This window comes from Mustela nigripes, chromosome 17 (assembly GCF_022355385.1).
Source record: "Mustela nigripes isolate SB6536 chromosome 17, MUSNIG.SB6536, whole genome shotgun sequence".
Taxonomy (NCBI): Eukaryota; Metazoa; Chordata; class Mammalia; order Carnivora; family Mustelidae; genus Mustela; species Mustela nigripes.
The window spans coordinates 10,906,149-10,923,337 of record NC_081573.1 but is presented as its reverse complement, the minus strand read 5'-3'; the positions used below and the strand labels follow the sequence as shown (position 1 = coordinate 10,923,337).

Genomic DNA, 17,189 nt, shown 5'->3' with positions numbered 1-17,189 from the left:
TCTGCCTACTTGTGATCTCTGTCTTTCTGTTAAATAAATAAATAAAATCTTTTAATTAAAAAAAAGGAATTTATTAAATAAAATAAATTGGAAACAATATTGGTTTTCCTGGTCTACTGAATTATTTATCCTATGCCTGAAGCGTTCAAAGGAGTCAGTTAAGCACTTTGGGTCAAGATTTTATTTAAAATGAGCTGACAAGGCAGGGCATGGGAAGTAGGTGTTTAGAAAGCCAGAGGTTGCATTCAAGTAGAGGAAAGTACATCATATCCATTTTGCAGGCCGAGTGAGTATTTCCTAAATGCCAAGGGCAACACCAACCCATCAAGCCAAGAACATGAGCAGAGCTGGGAGGCTGGTATCAAACGGGTGATTTTATTTAGTTCGGGGACGCCTGAGGAGCTCAGTCAGTTAAGCGTCTGCCTTTGGTTCAGGTCATGATCCCAGGTTCCCTTGGGATTGAGCCCCAAGTTGGGCTTCCTGCTCAGTGGAGAGTCTGCTTCTCCCCCCTTTCTGCCCGCTGCTCCCCCTGCTTGTGTGCTCTCTCTCTCTGTCAAACAAATTCTTTGAAAAAATAAAAAATAAAATCTTCGGAAAAAAAATATAGCTCAAGGAAAGCTCTGACATATTAATTCTAAGGTATTGAAAAATGACAAATAATTATTGATACGTAAGAATATTCGTGATTTTTTAACTCATATTTTTCACTGTCTTGCGATTAATGCCTTCAAGCTTTGCTCAAACTGGGTTAAATCACCCATTTTATATACATCAATTTACTCTTTGATACAAACAGCAGAAACCAGACAGAAGCACGCAGACGCGGCTCTGCCTTCCTTCTCTCCCAGGGTGGGGAAGGTGGTTTTGAGGCTTCTCTGCAGACCTGCTTGTTCCCCTGAATTAGCTTTCACAAATCCTGAAAAGCTGTAACAGTGGGTCCGCCTGTTACCGAGTGAAGTTTAATCAGGGTTGGGCGGATCTGGGTTACAGTTTTGGAAGCTCTCAGTGTCCATCAAATCATAACCAATCCATTCAGATCGTGAACTTTTTTGTGTAACATTTCAGAGGAATCGGAAGGCTCCTGGCTTTGCATGATTCTTGGAGCGCAAGGGAGTCTCTAAACCTGAGAGTGTTCGTAAGCACAATGGGGGCTTTCTGCCCACCCAGACTCGTCCCTTTCATCCTGAGACCAGTGCATGGGAGACCCGGCACTAAATCTGATTCAGAACCCGACCTCTCGCCCCCTCACTGGTGCTTCTTCTAATCTCTCCGGGACCCGGACCTTTGCAGCTGCTTCCGCAGTGGTCCTTTCTGCCCTCCTGCTCTTAAGGGCTGCGTTCCCCATGGCCCTGGACCATGTGACCTGACCCCAGCCTTACACAGCAGTACCCCCTTCAGAACTGACCCACGGTTTGCTGAACACGGGGAGGAGAAACCTTGTCCTTTCTCAGCACCCAGAGGCCTTCAGCATCTGACCTGCGGATGCTCTCCTTCCTCAGCCCTCTCCCCAGCAGCCTGGCACGCTTCTGCTCTGGGACTCTGACCCCTCGGTCATGCTCCATGGTCTGGAATGCTCTGTCTGCCCCTACAGGGCTGTTAACAGCTTTGGCCCCGCAAATGCTCTGTAAATACTGATAAACAGATTAGACACACAGACAGACAGACAGACAGATCGTTCACAAACAGATGACATGTCCAGGATTCTGCACTTTCTTAAGATCTCATTTTTTCTGTGACTGTAAATGACCTCGTATAACCGAAAATGTGCTTTTCATGAGGATGAACATTTGCCGGGATAGAAAATGATAGATTTACCTTGTTTTCCTTCAATTCCTGGAAGGTCTTTGCTGCTCCGTCGTCCACACTGTGTCACCCCGGAGAGCCATGTGAGCCTTCCTGCAGAAGTGGTCTGGGTGTCTCTCTCTCTTCAGGCTTTTCTGAAATTCATTCTTTTGTGACCGGCTGTAGATTTTTCCTGTTCAGCCTGAAGAACACCACGGGTCCAAGAGCTCTTTCATCTGTAAATGTGTGAAAGTTATCTTCCTGATTTCTTTCTTTTTTTTTTTTTTTAAAGATTTATTTATTTATTTATTTGCCAGAGACAGAGGGAGAGAGAGCGAGCACGGGCAGACAAAGAGGCAGACAGAGGCAGAGGGAGAAGCAGGCTCCCTGCGGAGCAAGGAGCCCGATGTGGGACTCGATCCCAGGACCCTGGGATCATGACCTGAGCCGAAGGCAGCTGCTTAACCAACTAAGCCACCCAGGCGTCCCTTATCTTCCTGATTTCTTACTAATATTTCTTCCTCCCCCTTATCGTGCTCCCCTCAAGTAGGGCCTGGCCTCTTAGTACTTTCTCGCTTCTGGAAGCATCTCTGATGCTTTGTTCCTCCTCTCTAATTTCTGTTGTGTCCACTCTGCTGTATTCCCACCTGCCGTGTTCGTTCAGCTCCTGCATGTTTTTCTTAACTAATATTCGTTGAATTCAAAAGTTTTTTACCTTCTTATTTCATGCTGCTGATTTGTGTTTATTTCTATTCTATTCCTTTGGACGCCAGTTCTAACACCCCATTTCTGAAGGTAGCTGTAATCTAGCTTTTATATTCTTTGTTGACTTTTTACATTGGCTGTGTCATGGGGTGCCTGGCTGGCTCAGTGGGTTAAGCCTCTGCCTTAGGCTCAGGTCATGATCTCAGGGTCCTGGGATCGAGCCCCGCATCGCATTGGGCTCTCTACTCAGCGGGGAGCCTGCTTCCTCCTCTCTCTCTGCCTGCCTCTCTGCCTACTTGTGATCTCTCTCTGTCAAAATAAATAAATAAAGTCTTTAAAAACTAAATAAACACATTAGCTGTGTCCTCGTTTGGCCCCATGAGTTAGTATCCTGAACGACAGGAGAGCTTTTCAGTTCTGGTGATTCTGCAGCACCTCAGCGATATGCAGAGACATGTTTGCTCATCTCAGCTGGGGAGAGGCGGCTCCTGCTGTCCTATACGTAGAGACCAGGGAACTGTTCAACACCCTGTAACGCCCCACATAGTAATGATCCCAACCGAAACATCTGCAGTGCCGAGGCTGAACGCCAGAAGAGGGGTATTGACTCTAGCGGACCAGCTGGCGAAGCCCTGTAAGCCAGAGACCGAACTTTTCCAGCCCCAGTGCCCTCAGTGACAGATTAATCCAAATCTCACCCCCTTTGGTAAAATCCTACCAAGTAAAACCTCAGATCTGGCCCCAAATTTAAGCCCCCGGGTGGACACCAGAGTAAAAGGAAGCCCTTGTGACCCCTGAGGATCTCAGCCAGCACTCACGGGAAAAAGTGAGAGCAAATGAACCCCCCAGGGCTTTGCCCCACCCTCGGGTCATTTGGTCTGAATTACTTGGGTTAGGGTGGGGCTTCACCAGGATTTTTTAGCACCAAGAGATATGGAATATTATTCAGCCTTAAAAGGAAGAGAATTCCGTCACCTCTCAGGATGGGGCAGAAGCTTGAGGCCGTTATGCTATGTGAGATAATCTAGGCACAAAGGGGCCGATGTAGTGACTGAAGACAGGAAGGGGACTGCGGTGGGGTCCTGCGGAGTGGTCCTTTAACACAGGCAGAGTTTCAGATTTCAAGAAGGAAAGCCCTCTCGCGTTGGTGGGGATGGTTGCACAGCATAACTGAACTGGACACTGAAACATGGTTTCGATGGTACATTTCAGGGGCATCTGTCTGGGTGGCTCGGTTGGCTATGGCATCTGATTCTTGGTCTCTGCTCAGGTCCTGTCCTCAGGGTCCTGGGATCGAGCCCCAAGTCAGGCTCAGCAATCAGCGCAGGTCTGCTTCTCCCTCTCCCTCTGACCCTCCCTCTACCGGCGCCCCCTCTCTAAAATAAGTGAATAAACCTCAAAAAAAATTGGTAAATTTCATGTTACATGTATTTGTCACAATTTAAAGGTTTCTTTTAATAAAATTTTTTTGAGATTTTATTTTTAAGTAATCTCTACGTCCAACGTGAGGCTCAAACTCACAACCCTGAGATCAATCAAGAGTCACATGCTTCAGGGAAACTTGATTAAGGAGCGACCACAGCCCCTCTCATTACTCACGTGGGTCCCTCCTCTGATCTCTGGGCAGGCAACTGTCTCCACTCATTAGGGTTCAGTCATTCGCCAGCACGTGTGGAGGGTGATTTGCTCCTGGAAGGAAATCCCTCTCTTTTTCCAAGGACCCACCCCGCTTGCCCAGCCTCCTGTAGGGGAGGTGTGGGGGCAGCTCTAGGACTCTGGTACAGCCTCCCCCTCACTCTGCACACAGCCTACAGCCTACAAAGCAAAGACCAGAGCAGGGAGAGGCCCTTGGTGGCCCTAGCTGTGCAGTGGGGGGAGGGAGGAGGCAACTGAGCTGTGCTCAGAGCCTGGGCAGAGCACAGTCTCCTCCAGCATCAGCCCTCTCCTTCACAAGCCGGGAGATGGAGTAAGCAGTGACGTCTAGCGACGGGACTCTTGATGCCACAGTCGCTCTGGGGAGTGAGCGGCATCCTGGACCGTCGGACCATTGGGTACCAATGGCGCTCCAGGAAGGAAGCTGTCCTGGCTTACATTGGGATATACAAGGACATTTGGATTGAAGATGAATGATGGGGAATCTCGTGGTATGAATATATTGCGATATGAGCCCAGCGTAGTAGGCATTAGGACCAGCTCTCTCTGCAGGGCTCCAAGCCCCTATCAGTAGGGGCGAATTTCCAGCACGTGGACAGGACCCCATCCTTTCTCCCTCACCTCCGTGCTCTCAGACTTATCATCTGTCCTGGGGCCACAAGGGCTGGCCTCAATATATCCTTTACTTATGTTTTTGTCCATTTCCAAAAGAAGGCTACACCTCAGCCCCCAGCCCCCAGGCATAACCTGACTCTGGCTCTCCCCTATGGCAATACCCCCTTGCCTCCCAGCTCCTGAAATGTCTTCTCCCAGGAAAATTATCTCACTCTCAGCCTCCTCTGAATGTCCTTCAGGCATTCACCCTCCCTCCCTGGAGGGCTGAGCTCCTGCCTCTGATGTTACCATTACTGTAGTTCTGGGATATTTCCATGCCCCGTGCTCTTGGCCCCATGACATTCTCTCAACCCTCTGCCACACACTGCGTGAACACATACCCATGAATTTGTCACCCCAACGACCAAGTGCCTCCGCCATCTTTAACTCCACCTCACTTCCTGTTCTTTCCCTTGTCTCTGAATGTCACTGGGACCAGCAATCTATTGAGTCTCCAGAGCTCTGCCCTTAGACCCCTTCTCTCCTCTTCTCATCATCTAAGTACTGACAGTGCTCCAAATTATACACCCAGTCTGCCCCTCTCCTCCGAGCTCCAGATCTGCACATCCAACTCCACGCCCCACCCCCAGCTGCATAACCAGTAGTTATCTCACGCTCACCGGGTCTCAGATTGAACTCCTACCTGCCCCCTGCACGCTTCCCATAACCTTCAAGGGCGACCCCCTCCCTCCATTGCATAGACCAAAAAGTAGGGATTCAGCCTCGACTGCTTTCTCAAATCGCACACCAAGTCTGCTGGGGAGTCCTATCAGCTCTGCCTTGAACTACATCCAGAATGTGACTGGTTCTCACCACCATCTGGGATTATAGCATCCCAAGTGGTCCCTGTCCTCCCAAAGCTGGTTGGAGACTCCTTGCCCTCATCCCTGGTTCTGTCCACGTGCTGGAAATTCACCCCTACTGATGGGAGCTAGGAGCCCTGCAGAGGGCTGGTCCCTGTGCCGCTGCTCTCAAACCTTGTCCCCACCCTGCACCTGCCAACGCATTTGTCTGGTTTCTCCCTTCGTGAGATCCTCAAAGGCAGGCCTAGATCTTTTTTTGTCCCTGAGTCTCTATGCTGCCTCTGTCCTCTCATTCTGTGATTTAAAGTTGCTAATGGCAGGGTCCCTGGGTGGTTCAGTCAGTTAGGTGGCTGCCTTTGGCTCAGGTCATGATCCCAGGGTTCTGGAATTGAGTCCCGAATTGGGGCAGGGGGGCGAGGGGGGCGGCTTGCTCAGCGGGGAGCCTGCTTCTCTCTCTGCCTGCCACTCCCCCTGCTTGTGATCTCTCTCTCTCTCTCTCTGACAAACAAATAAAATCTTTGGAAAAAAAAAATAAAGCCACTAAGGGGTTAAAATGTGATTTCTAATTAGATTGCCTACGGCCGGCCGGAGATCCAGGAATGTCAGAATCCCATGCACGGAGGTGATGAGGCTTGCCTTCCTGACCCAGAGATGAAGCTTCATGGCCCAAGATGGCAGAGCCCTCCTGCCAGCCCCATACCGCCTCCTTTAGACCATTCTGTGAACACAGGATAATGGTTCTCATTTGAGCTGCTCCATGGTGGGGGATCCCTGTCACAGCAGCTTGGCTGTGATGAATGTTCCAGATAATAAGGCCAGAGCCCTGACTACCATGCAGGTTCTGGGTCAACCATCCCAGTTGACCTCAGCCTCCTACCCACGGTCATCAAGGCACCAGACATGTGACCCCCTAGATTGGCCCAAATACAAAAGGCATCAACAGGGACCAAGGAATGCATCACTTGATGATAAAAAGATCCCTCCAGAAATTTGCAAAATGTATAAACTTATATGAGGACAAAACATAGCTTCAAAATATGTAAAAGTTTGAAAACGAATGAACTAATGAACAGAGAGTAGGTCAGGTACCCAGAGGTGGACAGAGGGCAGAAACCGGAATTGCATGAGGCTTTCTCGTGAGAGAATCCGAGGTTCACCACCTCCAACAGAAGAGAGTCTCCAAACCCCACAGCTGATGCTCTCAGCCGCAACTTGGCCGCTGCCACCAATTCCCATGCTGACACAAGAAATCATGGACCATTTGCAAAGAAATGTTTTATTCTCTCCACTCTGCTCCAGGGTACCCCTCCCCCTTTCGAGCTGGAGGATGCCCAGCGGGGGTGGGGGAACGAGGGAAGGCAAGCCCTCTACTTGGCAGAATCTTTCTGAGCAGACATCGTAGAGGCTTAGATGCAATGGGACATTCATACCATATTAGTCTGCTCGTGTTATGGTTCTGAAAGAAGGCAGTTACTTCGCACAAATGGCAGAAATATTCCCTCGTTATCCCAACTCTCCTAAATGGCCCCAGATTTCATTCTTGGGTTTGTTAACAACACTTTCTACTTATTCAAGGATAAATCAGTGAAACCTGCCACGGTCTGGTGACTTTTAAGAAGTCTCCCAACGCTCCCCAAATTTCCTGCATGAGACTCAGGGACTTAATTTCAGGATCTTAGTCTCAGTGGAGGAAGCGAGACAGGGAGGGGTTCACGAGGAGCTGGACAGAAGGACACGGAGCAGAGGTCTGGAGATCTCTAGGACCGCTGGGCATCGCCCTCCCTGGGGGCTTTCTCGCTGAACTGGCCCAGATCTGTGGGAGAGAAAGAAGCGAATTTGGAATGGTTAAACTCGCCGCCATCATCCAAACCAGCCCAGGCTGGGAACGAAACCGGAGAGGAAGACAGCTTTGGTTCGTCCAATGTTCAATTCCATTTCCCGTTCTCTCTCTTTCCTTCTCGCTCTCCCTCCCTTCCTTTTCATCTACCCACACATTTCCCTTTTCCATCCCATTTAGGCACGTGGTGGAGATGGGCATTTTCAAGAGCTGGGAGGGTAGCTAAGGTTGGTGTGTGTCACATCCAGCACTGGCTGATGGCCAGTCTGTGCTTTCCAGATGGGTTAGTGGCGCTGGAATGAAAGCCTGGTGTTCGTTTCCAAAACCAGGGTTAAACTGAAGGACAGGGAATTGGGGTAAAGATGCAGCCAGAGGAAGGCAAGCTAAACGGACTGAGGTCATGGCTGGGTGGGAAGCCTGCCTTGGATAGTTCGATTCGTGCCTTCAGCGTGTTTTCCACGCACCTACTATGCATCATTCCTTGTGTGTAGGCAGGGAGCCAGGCGTAGAAGGTCCCTAACACGTGGAGCTTGGATTCTCTGGAGCAGACAGACAACGAGCGGAGCACAGGATGCAGAGAAGACACACTTGCGGACAGACGTCAGGACAAGAATCAGACAGGATGACAAAAACAGAGGAACAGGAGGTTCGTGTCAGGGAAATGGTCAGGGGTAGCAGTGCAGGAGCCGGCTAAATGATTTCTGGATGATGCGAAGGATCTCGCCGTGCAAAGCTCTAGAAACAGAACGTTCTAGACTAAGGCATCAGCTGAGTGGAGGGGACCCTGTGTTCTAAGAAAGCCAGAATTGAGAACGGGAGTAGAAGAACGTGCTTGAGCATGAGTCGAGACGGGCACAGGGTCCAAGAGTTCCAAGGCTGCAAATAAAGACGGAGGTCGGAGCTGGGAGTGAGGCTCTGCGGTCAGTGTTGCAGCTAAAGCTGAGGGGCTGATAGTTGGTAGGTTAAGGTCTGGGAGTGGGGTCATCACATCAGTGCCAGGTTGTGGGGAAACGTCTGGGACTGGCTGGGAAGCATGTGTTGGGCCCGGAGGTGGGGGCAAGACGGAGGGGTAGAGCGCAAAGGAGCCATCAAGGCCAGCATGGGCGTTGAGTCAGCCCTTGATGGCGAGGACGCTCCTGTCCCCGGCTCCTGTCTGTGTCCTCCACATTTCCCGTGCTCACCTGCAGTCTCTGGTTTGGCAGAGTTCTCCCTCAGGCTCCTCTTGGAGGCCCGCCGAGGGCGGGGATGGGGGAGCCCATCTGGGAACGAAGCCAAATGGCAAGGTCGGTGCTTTGTACCATGCACCATGGCCATAGTTCCCTTGTTCCCTTGGCATTTGTGGCACCTAGGGGTTCTCATCCTGGGTCATTCTGTCCTCCTCCCCCGATATCTGGTGACATGCAGGGACATCTGTCATTGTCACAACCCGAAGATGCTAAGGTCACCTAGTGGGTGGAGTCCAGGGAACAGCTAATCATCCCGCACGGGGATGGCCCACAGCAGAGAGATGGGCACCCGTGAGTGCCCAGGGGACACACCACCCTGGACGTGATCAGTGGCCTGGTAGGTGGCAACAGTGGGAAGATTCGGGTCAGGACCAAGGCTGCATTCCTGGCGCACCACTGGTGGTTGCTGTCTGCACCTCTGCACGATTCTTTCCCTCGAGATGTGGACGGGAAGGAGGGGGAGTCTCAGATGTGTCCTGTAGCCAGGAATTGCCTTTCCCCAAGTCCCCGGAGCAGCAGTGGCAAGCAGAGAGGAAGCCCACACTCACTCACCAAGGGCCTTCCACAAGTCTAGGACCTCCAGGGCTGTCTTCTCCTTCCTGCCGCGGTCCGCGCTCTGGGGAAGGTGGAGCACTGGGCAGGGGAAGGGAGGGAAGAGCTGGGCCTATGGTCTGGGACATGACAGCAGTAACACAGGGAATCCAGCAACCCGCACACACTGTTCCCCTCACGGAGCATGGCTGCCAGACCTGCAGGACCGCCAGCCTTCCGAGCTGGCGGGTGAGAAGGCTGTGGCTCTGAGATTCACATCTGTCTCCCAGCATCACCCACTGCTGAGCCGAACCCGCCTATGTCTGGGCATGAACCCCAGGTCCTCGTTGCTTGGCCACGTGGTCCCCGGGGCCTGGGTTTCCTTGGACCATCAGTGGTCCCCACCCTGAGCATCACGAGGATGTAGGGCTTTAATGGTCCCTTGGTAGCACACAGTGAAAATGCCTTCGGGGAAACGGGGAGCCCTGGACAGAGGGGCCCAGAAGAGGAGGAAGTGACGGCTGAGTGTCACCTGGTCCCCCTCCACCAGGAGTTGTTCTGACCTCCCTGTGCCGCAGGGGGAGTCATTGGCACTGGGAGCGGGCACACTCACCGGGACCCAGCAGGTAGCCCACGCTGTTGAGGGTCCAGCCTCCTCGTCCCTGGACAGAGATCCAGAGATGGAGACTCAGGCAGGCGGGAAGGGCGGTGAGCACCCCATGGGCCTGGGGTCACGGGGCCAGCTGCCACTTTCCCACGGGCCTGACAAGTGGGTTCACTTAATGCACATTTCACCAGTGAGGAAAGTGAAGTCTTCCTGAAATGTAGCAGCTTGGCATGAAGAGGGAGCTTTAAAAACCGCTTACACGTGGTTGCAGACCTCTCTCTCTCTCTCTCTCACACACACACACACACACACACACACATGGTGCAAACCCAGCCATAGCACTGGACGTCTTCAGGCAAATGGCTGTGTTCCCTTGACCATCACAGCCACTAATAAGCACCGTGGGTTTTCCACATGCCAGCGTCCCCTTCCAAGCAGGACTTAGATGAAAGGTCTCATCTCAAGCATGACAAAAGTTTTCAAGATGGCAACAGTAGACCGCAAAACCTAGAGGGGATGCCTTCTGGGCATGCGACCCTGCAGGGGGGTCAGATCCTGGCCTGGGGGACAGCCCAGTCCCTGCTCTGGTCCCAACAAGCTCCAAGAAACTTACAGGGCCTGCAGAGAACCCTGGCACCAACCCAAACCTGGGGCGGCCTGAGTGCCCAGCCCGGATGTTCAGGGTCTGGTAATGGGCCAGCTAATGCACCTGGCCCAGGACAACTCAGTTAACCCTTGTGGCGCTGTGATTTTACAAAGAACTCGGAGGGACAGAGAGATTAATTGGGCAACTTGCCAGGAGTCATGCAGCTAAAAAGTAACGGAACCAAATTCGGCCGGATCTCCACAGCCCACACTCCCAGCCAGGGCTCCCTGAATGTGGGCCAGGGCTTGGCAGAAACCCTAGGGGCACGGCCCAGTCTTTGGTGACCAAACAGCGCAGAATGACCAGGAGCTCACCAAAGGCATCTTTTTGTACCGTGGCAACGCTGATCTTATCCTTTGGGCATTTTTGCATCCTGACCCCCATGTCTGGTGTCCCACCCCATGCCTGCCCACACCCCGACCTGGGGCCACGGCGCCCCACAGCCCATGACTCCTAGCTCAGCCAGGACCATCAGGAAGCTCTTCTAGGAGGGCAGGGACTGGGCACGTTGCAGGTGGGGAGGAAGCCAGGAGGTCTCACCTGGCGGACAGGCACAGAGGTGGGAGTCTCCACTAGGCTGAGCAGGATGGCAAGAAGCAGGACCAGACGGACAGGGGGAGCCATCGGAGGGCCAGCAGGGTAGGCGCTGGTTGCTACGGGATGCTGCCAAGAGAGGGTGGCGAGGGTGTTCATGTGTTTTTAGTGTCATTAGGTGTAACTGCTCTACAGAGGAACAGGAAGCAGTGAACACACACTTGGGATGAATCCAGACACACGCGCACAGCCCAGAGTCCCACGCCGTCGACACAGCCATAAGCATAGCCGCAACTGGCAAACATCTCCTTGCGACTGTCTGGGCACAATGACTTACCGTGGATATAGGGAAAGGGTCTCCTCGGTAAGTCGGGGTAACATTGGTCACCTCGTCTAGTTACGTCTAGTTACGTCTAGTTTCTCATCGCACTGAGGACTTGTAGGATCTACTCTTCCTAGGCAGCTTGTAAAGACACATGGCAGTGTCCCCTGTGGCCACCAGGCCATCCCTAGCGTCCCCAGCACACCAGCATCTCACAGCCGGGTGCTGGGCCAGCCCTGCCTCTGCTCAACTCCCCCTCTGATCTCGTTCCCTGAGTGGCTGCTGTTTCCAGATTCCACCCCGGAGTGAGATCATGCAGGATCCGTCTTCCTCTGTCCGACCTGTAACAAACTGTAACGTGCACCATATTCTAGTGCAGAACAGAGACTAATGCCTGGGTCCTCCTGCCTCAAATACATGGTGGAAAAGTAAAACAGACACTTGTGAGTTCATGGCCGATTTTGTGGCGCTCCACTCTGGAACATGTCTATCTAAGCAAAGCGACAGCGCTGGTTGACGGACAGCCATGAAGGAAGTGGGTAAGCGACAGGACACCGCACAGGCAAAACACGGCCCCCCAGAAACCCGGGCGCACCGGAGACGCAGGCTCAAGGTTCGCAGGTACATTTGCCCCTCGCTGTCCTTTGGCCCATGCCTGCCCTGCCTTCCCCATCAGCATGTCCTGATTCTCCGGGTGCCCCCCTCCCCCTTGCTCACCCTCCCCACTCTGCCCTGCTCTCACCTCACTGGAGTCCGCTGCTTTCCTGGGCTTTCTGGAGGCCCAGTGCCTGACTGTGGCTTTTATGCCTCCCGAGGAGGAAGGAGGCGAGGCAGGAAGCGCGGAGGGAGGGAGGGTGTGCGCAATCAGGGGGGCGATGGGAGAGCGTGCCAAGGGTGGAGGTGCTCCTGAGACTTTGTGCACGGAAGGGCTTTCGTGAGCTGGCCTGTGGGGTCAGGACGAGGACGCTGCCGGAGGGGAAAGGTTTCTCTGTTTCACCTCCGTTTCCCCTGCAGGTGCTTAGCTCTGAGATGCACCAGTTGCCCTTCCTCCTGCCTTTCTGCGCCTCCTCTTCGGGACCCAGCCCAAGTCTGCGTACCCCACTTCCATCCGTGCCCCTTCCTGTCTGGCCCTGCAGTGCTGGGTTCTCTGGTCTCTGCGCACCTTCAGGGCTCTTGCTGCGTCCCTTGCTTCCGTCCTGCACGACGCACCTGCTCGGGTGTTTCCTAGTTCTCCGGGCATCTCCCCCTCCCCAGAACGGGCTCAGCAAGGGTTCTCGATCCTCATGAGCCCAGAGGTGCTCCCGATCCTCATGAGCCCAGAGGTGCTCCCGATCCTCATGAGCCCAGAGGTGCTCGATCCTCATGAGCCCAGAGGTGCTCCCGATCCTCATGAGCGCAGAGGTGCTCCCCCAGAGCGGCTCTGCTCCTCTGGGGACATGTGGCCACGCCCGAAGACGTCTTGGCGCATCACAACTTGGGAGCGCTTCTGGCCTCCTGGGGGAGGAGGTCAGGGACGTTGCCCCCAAAGAACAGTCCAGCTCCAGATGTCCAGAGCCCTGAGGCTGGAAAACCGTGCCAGAGTGCCTGGAACGGCGCCTGGCACTCAGTCAGGATCTATGGGGTGGACAAAAACCTGCGTGTGTGTGTGTGTGTGTGTGTGTGATCTCCCACTGTTTCTGGTTTTTAATTGATCTGTGTCTTTGTTTCTCTCCCTCTTGGCCCCGGGGATGAGCAGTTTTCCAGAGGAAGGAACCCCAGAATCAAGGAGGGGCTTGTATGCCTGCACTTTGCTTCCTAAAAGTCCTGGTCCTCGCCAGGCGGCGGGGGGGGGGGGGGGGGGGGGGGGGGGGGGGGGGGGGGGGGGGGGGGGGGGTGGTGTCCCCATCTCTACCAGGCAGAGCCCGGGGCTCACTATACCTTCATGCCATCGCCACATCTCTCCCCCACCACCGCGGAAGGGAGCTGTCTCATCTCAATTATAGAACAAAAGCCCTGGGACAGGGGTCGAGTGAGAGCAAGACACGGGACCACGAAGATCCTTGCCTGCTACCACCTTCATTTCCGGGCATCCGTCATTTCTCCTCTGGAGGAGAAGGGAGGCGGAAAGTGACAGGAAGATGTAAATGGCTTTGCTGGGAAAGACTGTGAAGGATGAGGGGTGGTGCTTGAGGGGGTGGAGGGACAGGCAGGCTGGAAGCCCAGAGGTGGTTACCTGGAGACCGCTGAAGAGTCAGAGCAGAGAGCATCACCAGCCCTCGCTTTCTTACTTAACCCGTTCTGGAAAAGTAAATGAAGAGAACCCAACCACATGCCCTCCCACCAAACTGCGTGCAAGAAATGCCTCTTTCTTTGCATTTCTGTGGCTGAGCCCATTGTCTGTCTTGAGCCCGCGTGGCTCTTTGTAGTTTGGAGCGTGGACATGAAGACCCCTTCCCTAGTGCACACTGCAGTTCCCGTCCCGTGTTTACTTGGTCCTATGGTGAAGAGTCTGCTGGGTTTTTGCCACGTTTCAGCCAGAGTTCTTGTATGTGTTCCAGTGTCGTGGGGATACTCATCCACTCCTGCCCCAGCGGGGATGGCAAGAGACTGAGAAAGTTCACCCTTCCTCCTTCCAAAGGTAGGTTTCGAGAGCCTGAACATGCTGTCCACAAGCCAGTGCGCTGAAGACCCAATTATTCTGGTCACTGAGAGCAGAAAAGATATTTGTTGGGGCTTCTGGGGGAAAAAAGTTCTTCCTTTTAAAACTTTTTATCTTGCTGTCATTTTAGACTTAAAGGAAATTTGTCCAAATAGTTCCCCAGTACTCAGATTCTCTCAACGTTTACATTTTCTGCACTGGATGTCCTGATCCCACACCCACCTCTCTCCTCTGCACAGACATATATACAAACATTCTGAACTGTTCCAGAGTAAGTTGCAAACTTTACACCCCCTCGCCCCTAAATTCTTCCTAAAACCGAGGGCGGTCTTTAATGTGAGCACAGTTAAGATTATCACCAGTGTAACATGGAGACCATCCTCATAAACCACAGACCTTAAAATTTCACCCACTGTCCCAATAGCAATTGTCCTTTTATAGCGAAACAAAACAAAAACCCCAAAGAAACACCCCCACTCGATGCCTCTTCAGTGTCCTTTACAACTAGAAGATTGTCTCTATCTTCTCTTTTGCAACCTTGACGTTTTCATTGGCATTTTTATGAAAGGACCAGTGAGCTGCTCTGTGGCACGCTTCTCCTTCTGGGTCTGTCTGAGACTTTCTTAACGCTAAAGGCGTTGGGCAGGAAAGCCATAGAAGTGATCAGCGTGGTGGCGTATAAATTCCATCCTTGTCCTCCGTGCGTCCCATCCCAGGGACTCAGCACATCAGCTCTTCCTGCTCTCCATGGGGTCAACTTACTGCCTGATTAAGGGGGCATTGGCCAGATGTCCACACAGCAAAGTTAATTTTGTCCCTCTGTTATTGATGTCTTTGGGGAGATACTTTGAGACGATGTAGGTGTAGTTCCTTCAATCTTTTGAGTTTCTGGAAGCGCATCTCTGGATAGACATGCATTGTCGCCACGCCACTGCCACGCCACCGGGAGAGGGAGCGAAACGCAGGACGGACACTGAAGCACAGAAAGCAAGATGGGAAGACGGGGTAACCCTGAGCCATGGAGTCGCACAGATCTGAAAGCTCACCCTGTTCCCACACTTCCAACTATCTGCTCCTACTAAGCAGAGTGTCACTAAACCACCTTGCACTGGAGGGTAAAAGAACAGCTCCGTGGAGGTGTACCAGATGTACAAAGGTCTGCGTGTTCAGATGAGTTGGAACGCAGGCAATCGCCCGTAGTGCCATCACCAAATTCCAGGTAACAGAATTACCCAGCACCTCCCAGAGTCTCCTGGGTCCTTTTGTATGTGTGTGTGTGTGTGTGTGTGTGTAAGAACACGTGACATGGCATCTGTCCCCTTAACGAGTCCTGACGGGGCAAGGCTGTGGTACAGCAGGTCTGCAGAACACAGGATCCGGCACAACCTGGTGTCTTCCCCAACCGCAAGCGTGTAGAACTAGATGAAATGGAGATTTCGCCAACACGTGGAAATGAGACAGCAGCCAACGGGGCAGAGAAGAAATTGAAAGAGAAATCAGAAAGTGTCTTGAATGAGGCTAGGTGAGCCAATTTCTAGAACTTGCACCGACCGTTTCCTGAGAGACCACACCTCCCTCCTCCGCCCTTCTGTCCCCAGTTGTCACCGCGTGGGTTAGGTGCCAAAGGCAGCTTGTCCCCCGTGCTCTCATCTGAAGGGGGGAAGAACGCGGGCTTTGGTGATGACAAGCTGCAGGCACTTGAAAGAGAGCAAATGCAGGGAGTGGTTTTCCCCGCCCGCACTCTCCACACTCATTCTGCTTCTGCTGGGAACACCCATTAGCATCCAAAGGAAACATTTGCCCACCCCATCTGTTTCCCACCAAGTACTTGAAGAAATGAGGGAGGACGATTCAGCCTGCCTCCAACTAATAACCTATTTGTGTCTAAAGGATGAGGCTGTAAACTGAGAGACAGAGTTGAGAAAAAATAGAGAATTGGAAATGATAGATAGTAGAGCTAATTGATAGATAAGTATAATAGATAGAAGGATGGATGGAAGATGATTGACAGATGATAGAGATAATTGATAGATATAATAGAAAGATAGGTATAGGTAGGTAGAAAGATAGATATGAAAGATAATTGAAAGTTATCTAGCTAAGTAACAATACAGGGCCTTAAGTGTAACTGCCTCACAGAGTTTTGTGAAGATTAAGTGCCTTAATATTACAGTCCTTAGGGGGTGTCTGGGTGGCTCAGTGGGTTAAGCCTCTGCTTTCTGTTCAGGTCATGATATCAGGGTCCTGGGATCAAGCCCCTCATCGGGCTCTCTGCTCAGCAGGGAGCCTGCTTACCCCTCTCTCTGCCTACTTGTAATCTATGTCTGTCAAATAAATACATAAAATCTTCAAAAAATATATTTGAAGTCTTTAGAACAGCGCCTGCTACTTAGGGAACACTCAGACACGGGAGCTATGGCTAGGTAGCTAAATAGTTAGATACCTACAGGGGTGGATGGATGGATGGACAGATAAGGCAGACAGAGACACAGAGGGCCAGAGAGGATATTTGCATCTAAGATCAGATTCATACTCCTCCTCAGAGTTCAGGGAACGGAACGAACGTCTGCAGAGCGATGCTGAGTGGATGATAAAAGGGACAGCTTCTGCATCCGACTTTCGCTCCATGCCAGGGACTGTGCTGCTGCTATCTTTATATGGATCATTTAATCTGAGAAACGGCCCTATAAAATGGGTACGACAGGATCTCATTTTAGAGGGGAAATGTAGGTTCTGAGAGTTGAAGTAACATGCCCTGGAATCACACATGTCCCAGGTCACCGGGGGAAGCTTCTACTACACACTGGCTGGGTCTTTGCCTGGCACCCCTTACCACCCCACTATCATGCCTTCAATCCTAGGAAGCAGGCAATGAGCTTTGCAGAACATAAATATTCCTACACATAGCTGATTAATCCTTTTCTAAATTCATTTTAGAGAGAGAGAAAGAGAGTGAGCGAGCACAAGCAGGGGGGAGGGGCAGAGGGAGAGAATCTCGAGCAGACTCCATGCCGAATGCAGAGCCTGATGAGGGGTTCAATCCCATGACCCTGCGATCATGACCTGAGCCGAAATCAAGAGTTGGACGCTCAACTGACCGAACCACCCAGGCACTCCATGTCTGACTCATTCTTTAGTCTCAAATCCTAGAAGGAAGGTAACTCAGTCAAAAGTTATACATGTTTTGAAGTTGTCTTTCAGCAAGAGAGCACGAGTCTGTGGTCCCACCAGCACCACGGAGCGTACCCATC

At 52.2% G+C, this 17,189-nt stretch overlaps 1 protein-coding gene across 2 annotated transcripts; it reads right to left on the bottom strand.

The window, feature by feature from the left end:
• Positions 1-6,886: 6,886 nt before the first annotated feature.
• GALP (galanin like peptide) lies at positions 6,887-13,135 on the bottom strand. Of its 2 annotated transcripts, XM_059383210.1 has the most exons (6): positions 12,043-13,135; positions 10,985-11,107; positions 9,805-9,853; positions 9,213-9,293; positions 8,616-8,693; positions 6,887-7,410 (listed from the first exon to the last, which is right to left on the bottom strand). In XM_059383210.1, the coding sequence occupies exons 2-6, from the start codon at positions 11,066-11,068 to the stop codon at positions 7,355-7,357; spliced, it is 348 nt and encodes a 115-aa protein (XP_059239193.1). In that variant the 5' UTR covers positions 11,069-11,107; positions 12,043-13,135; the 3' UTR covers positions 6,887-7,354. The 2 variants fall into 2 exon arrangements, with proteins under 2 accessions (XP_059239193.1, XP_059239194.1); XM_059383211.1 differs by lacking the exon at positions 8,616-8,693.
• Between the last annotated feature and the right edge of the window lie 4,054 nt (positions 13,136-17,189).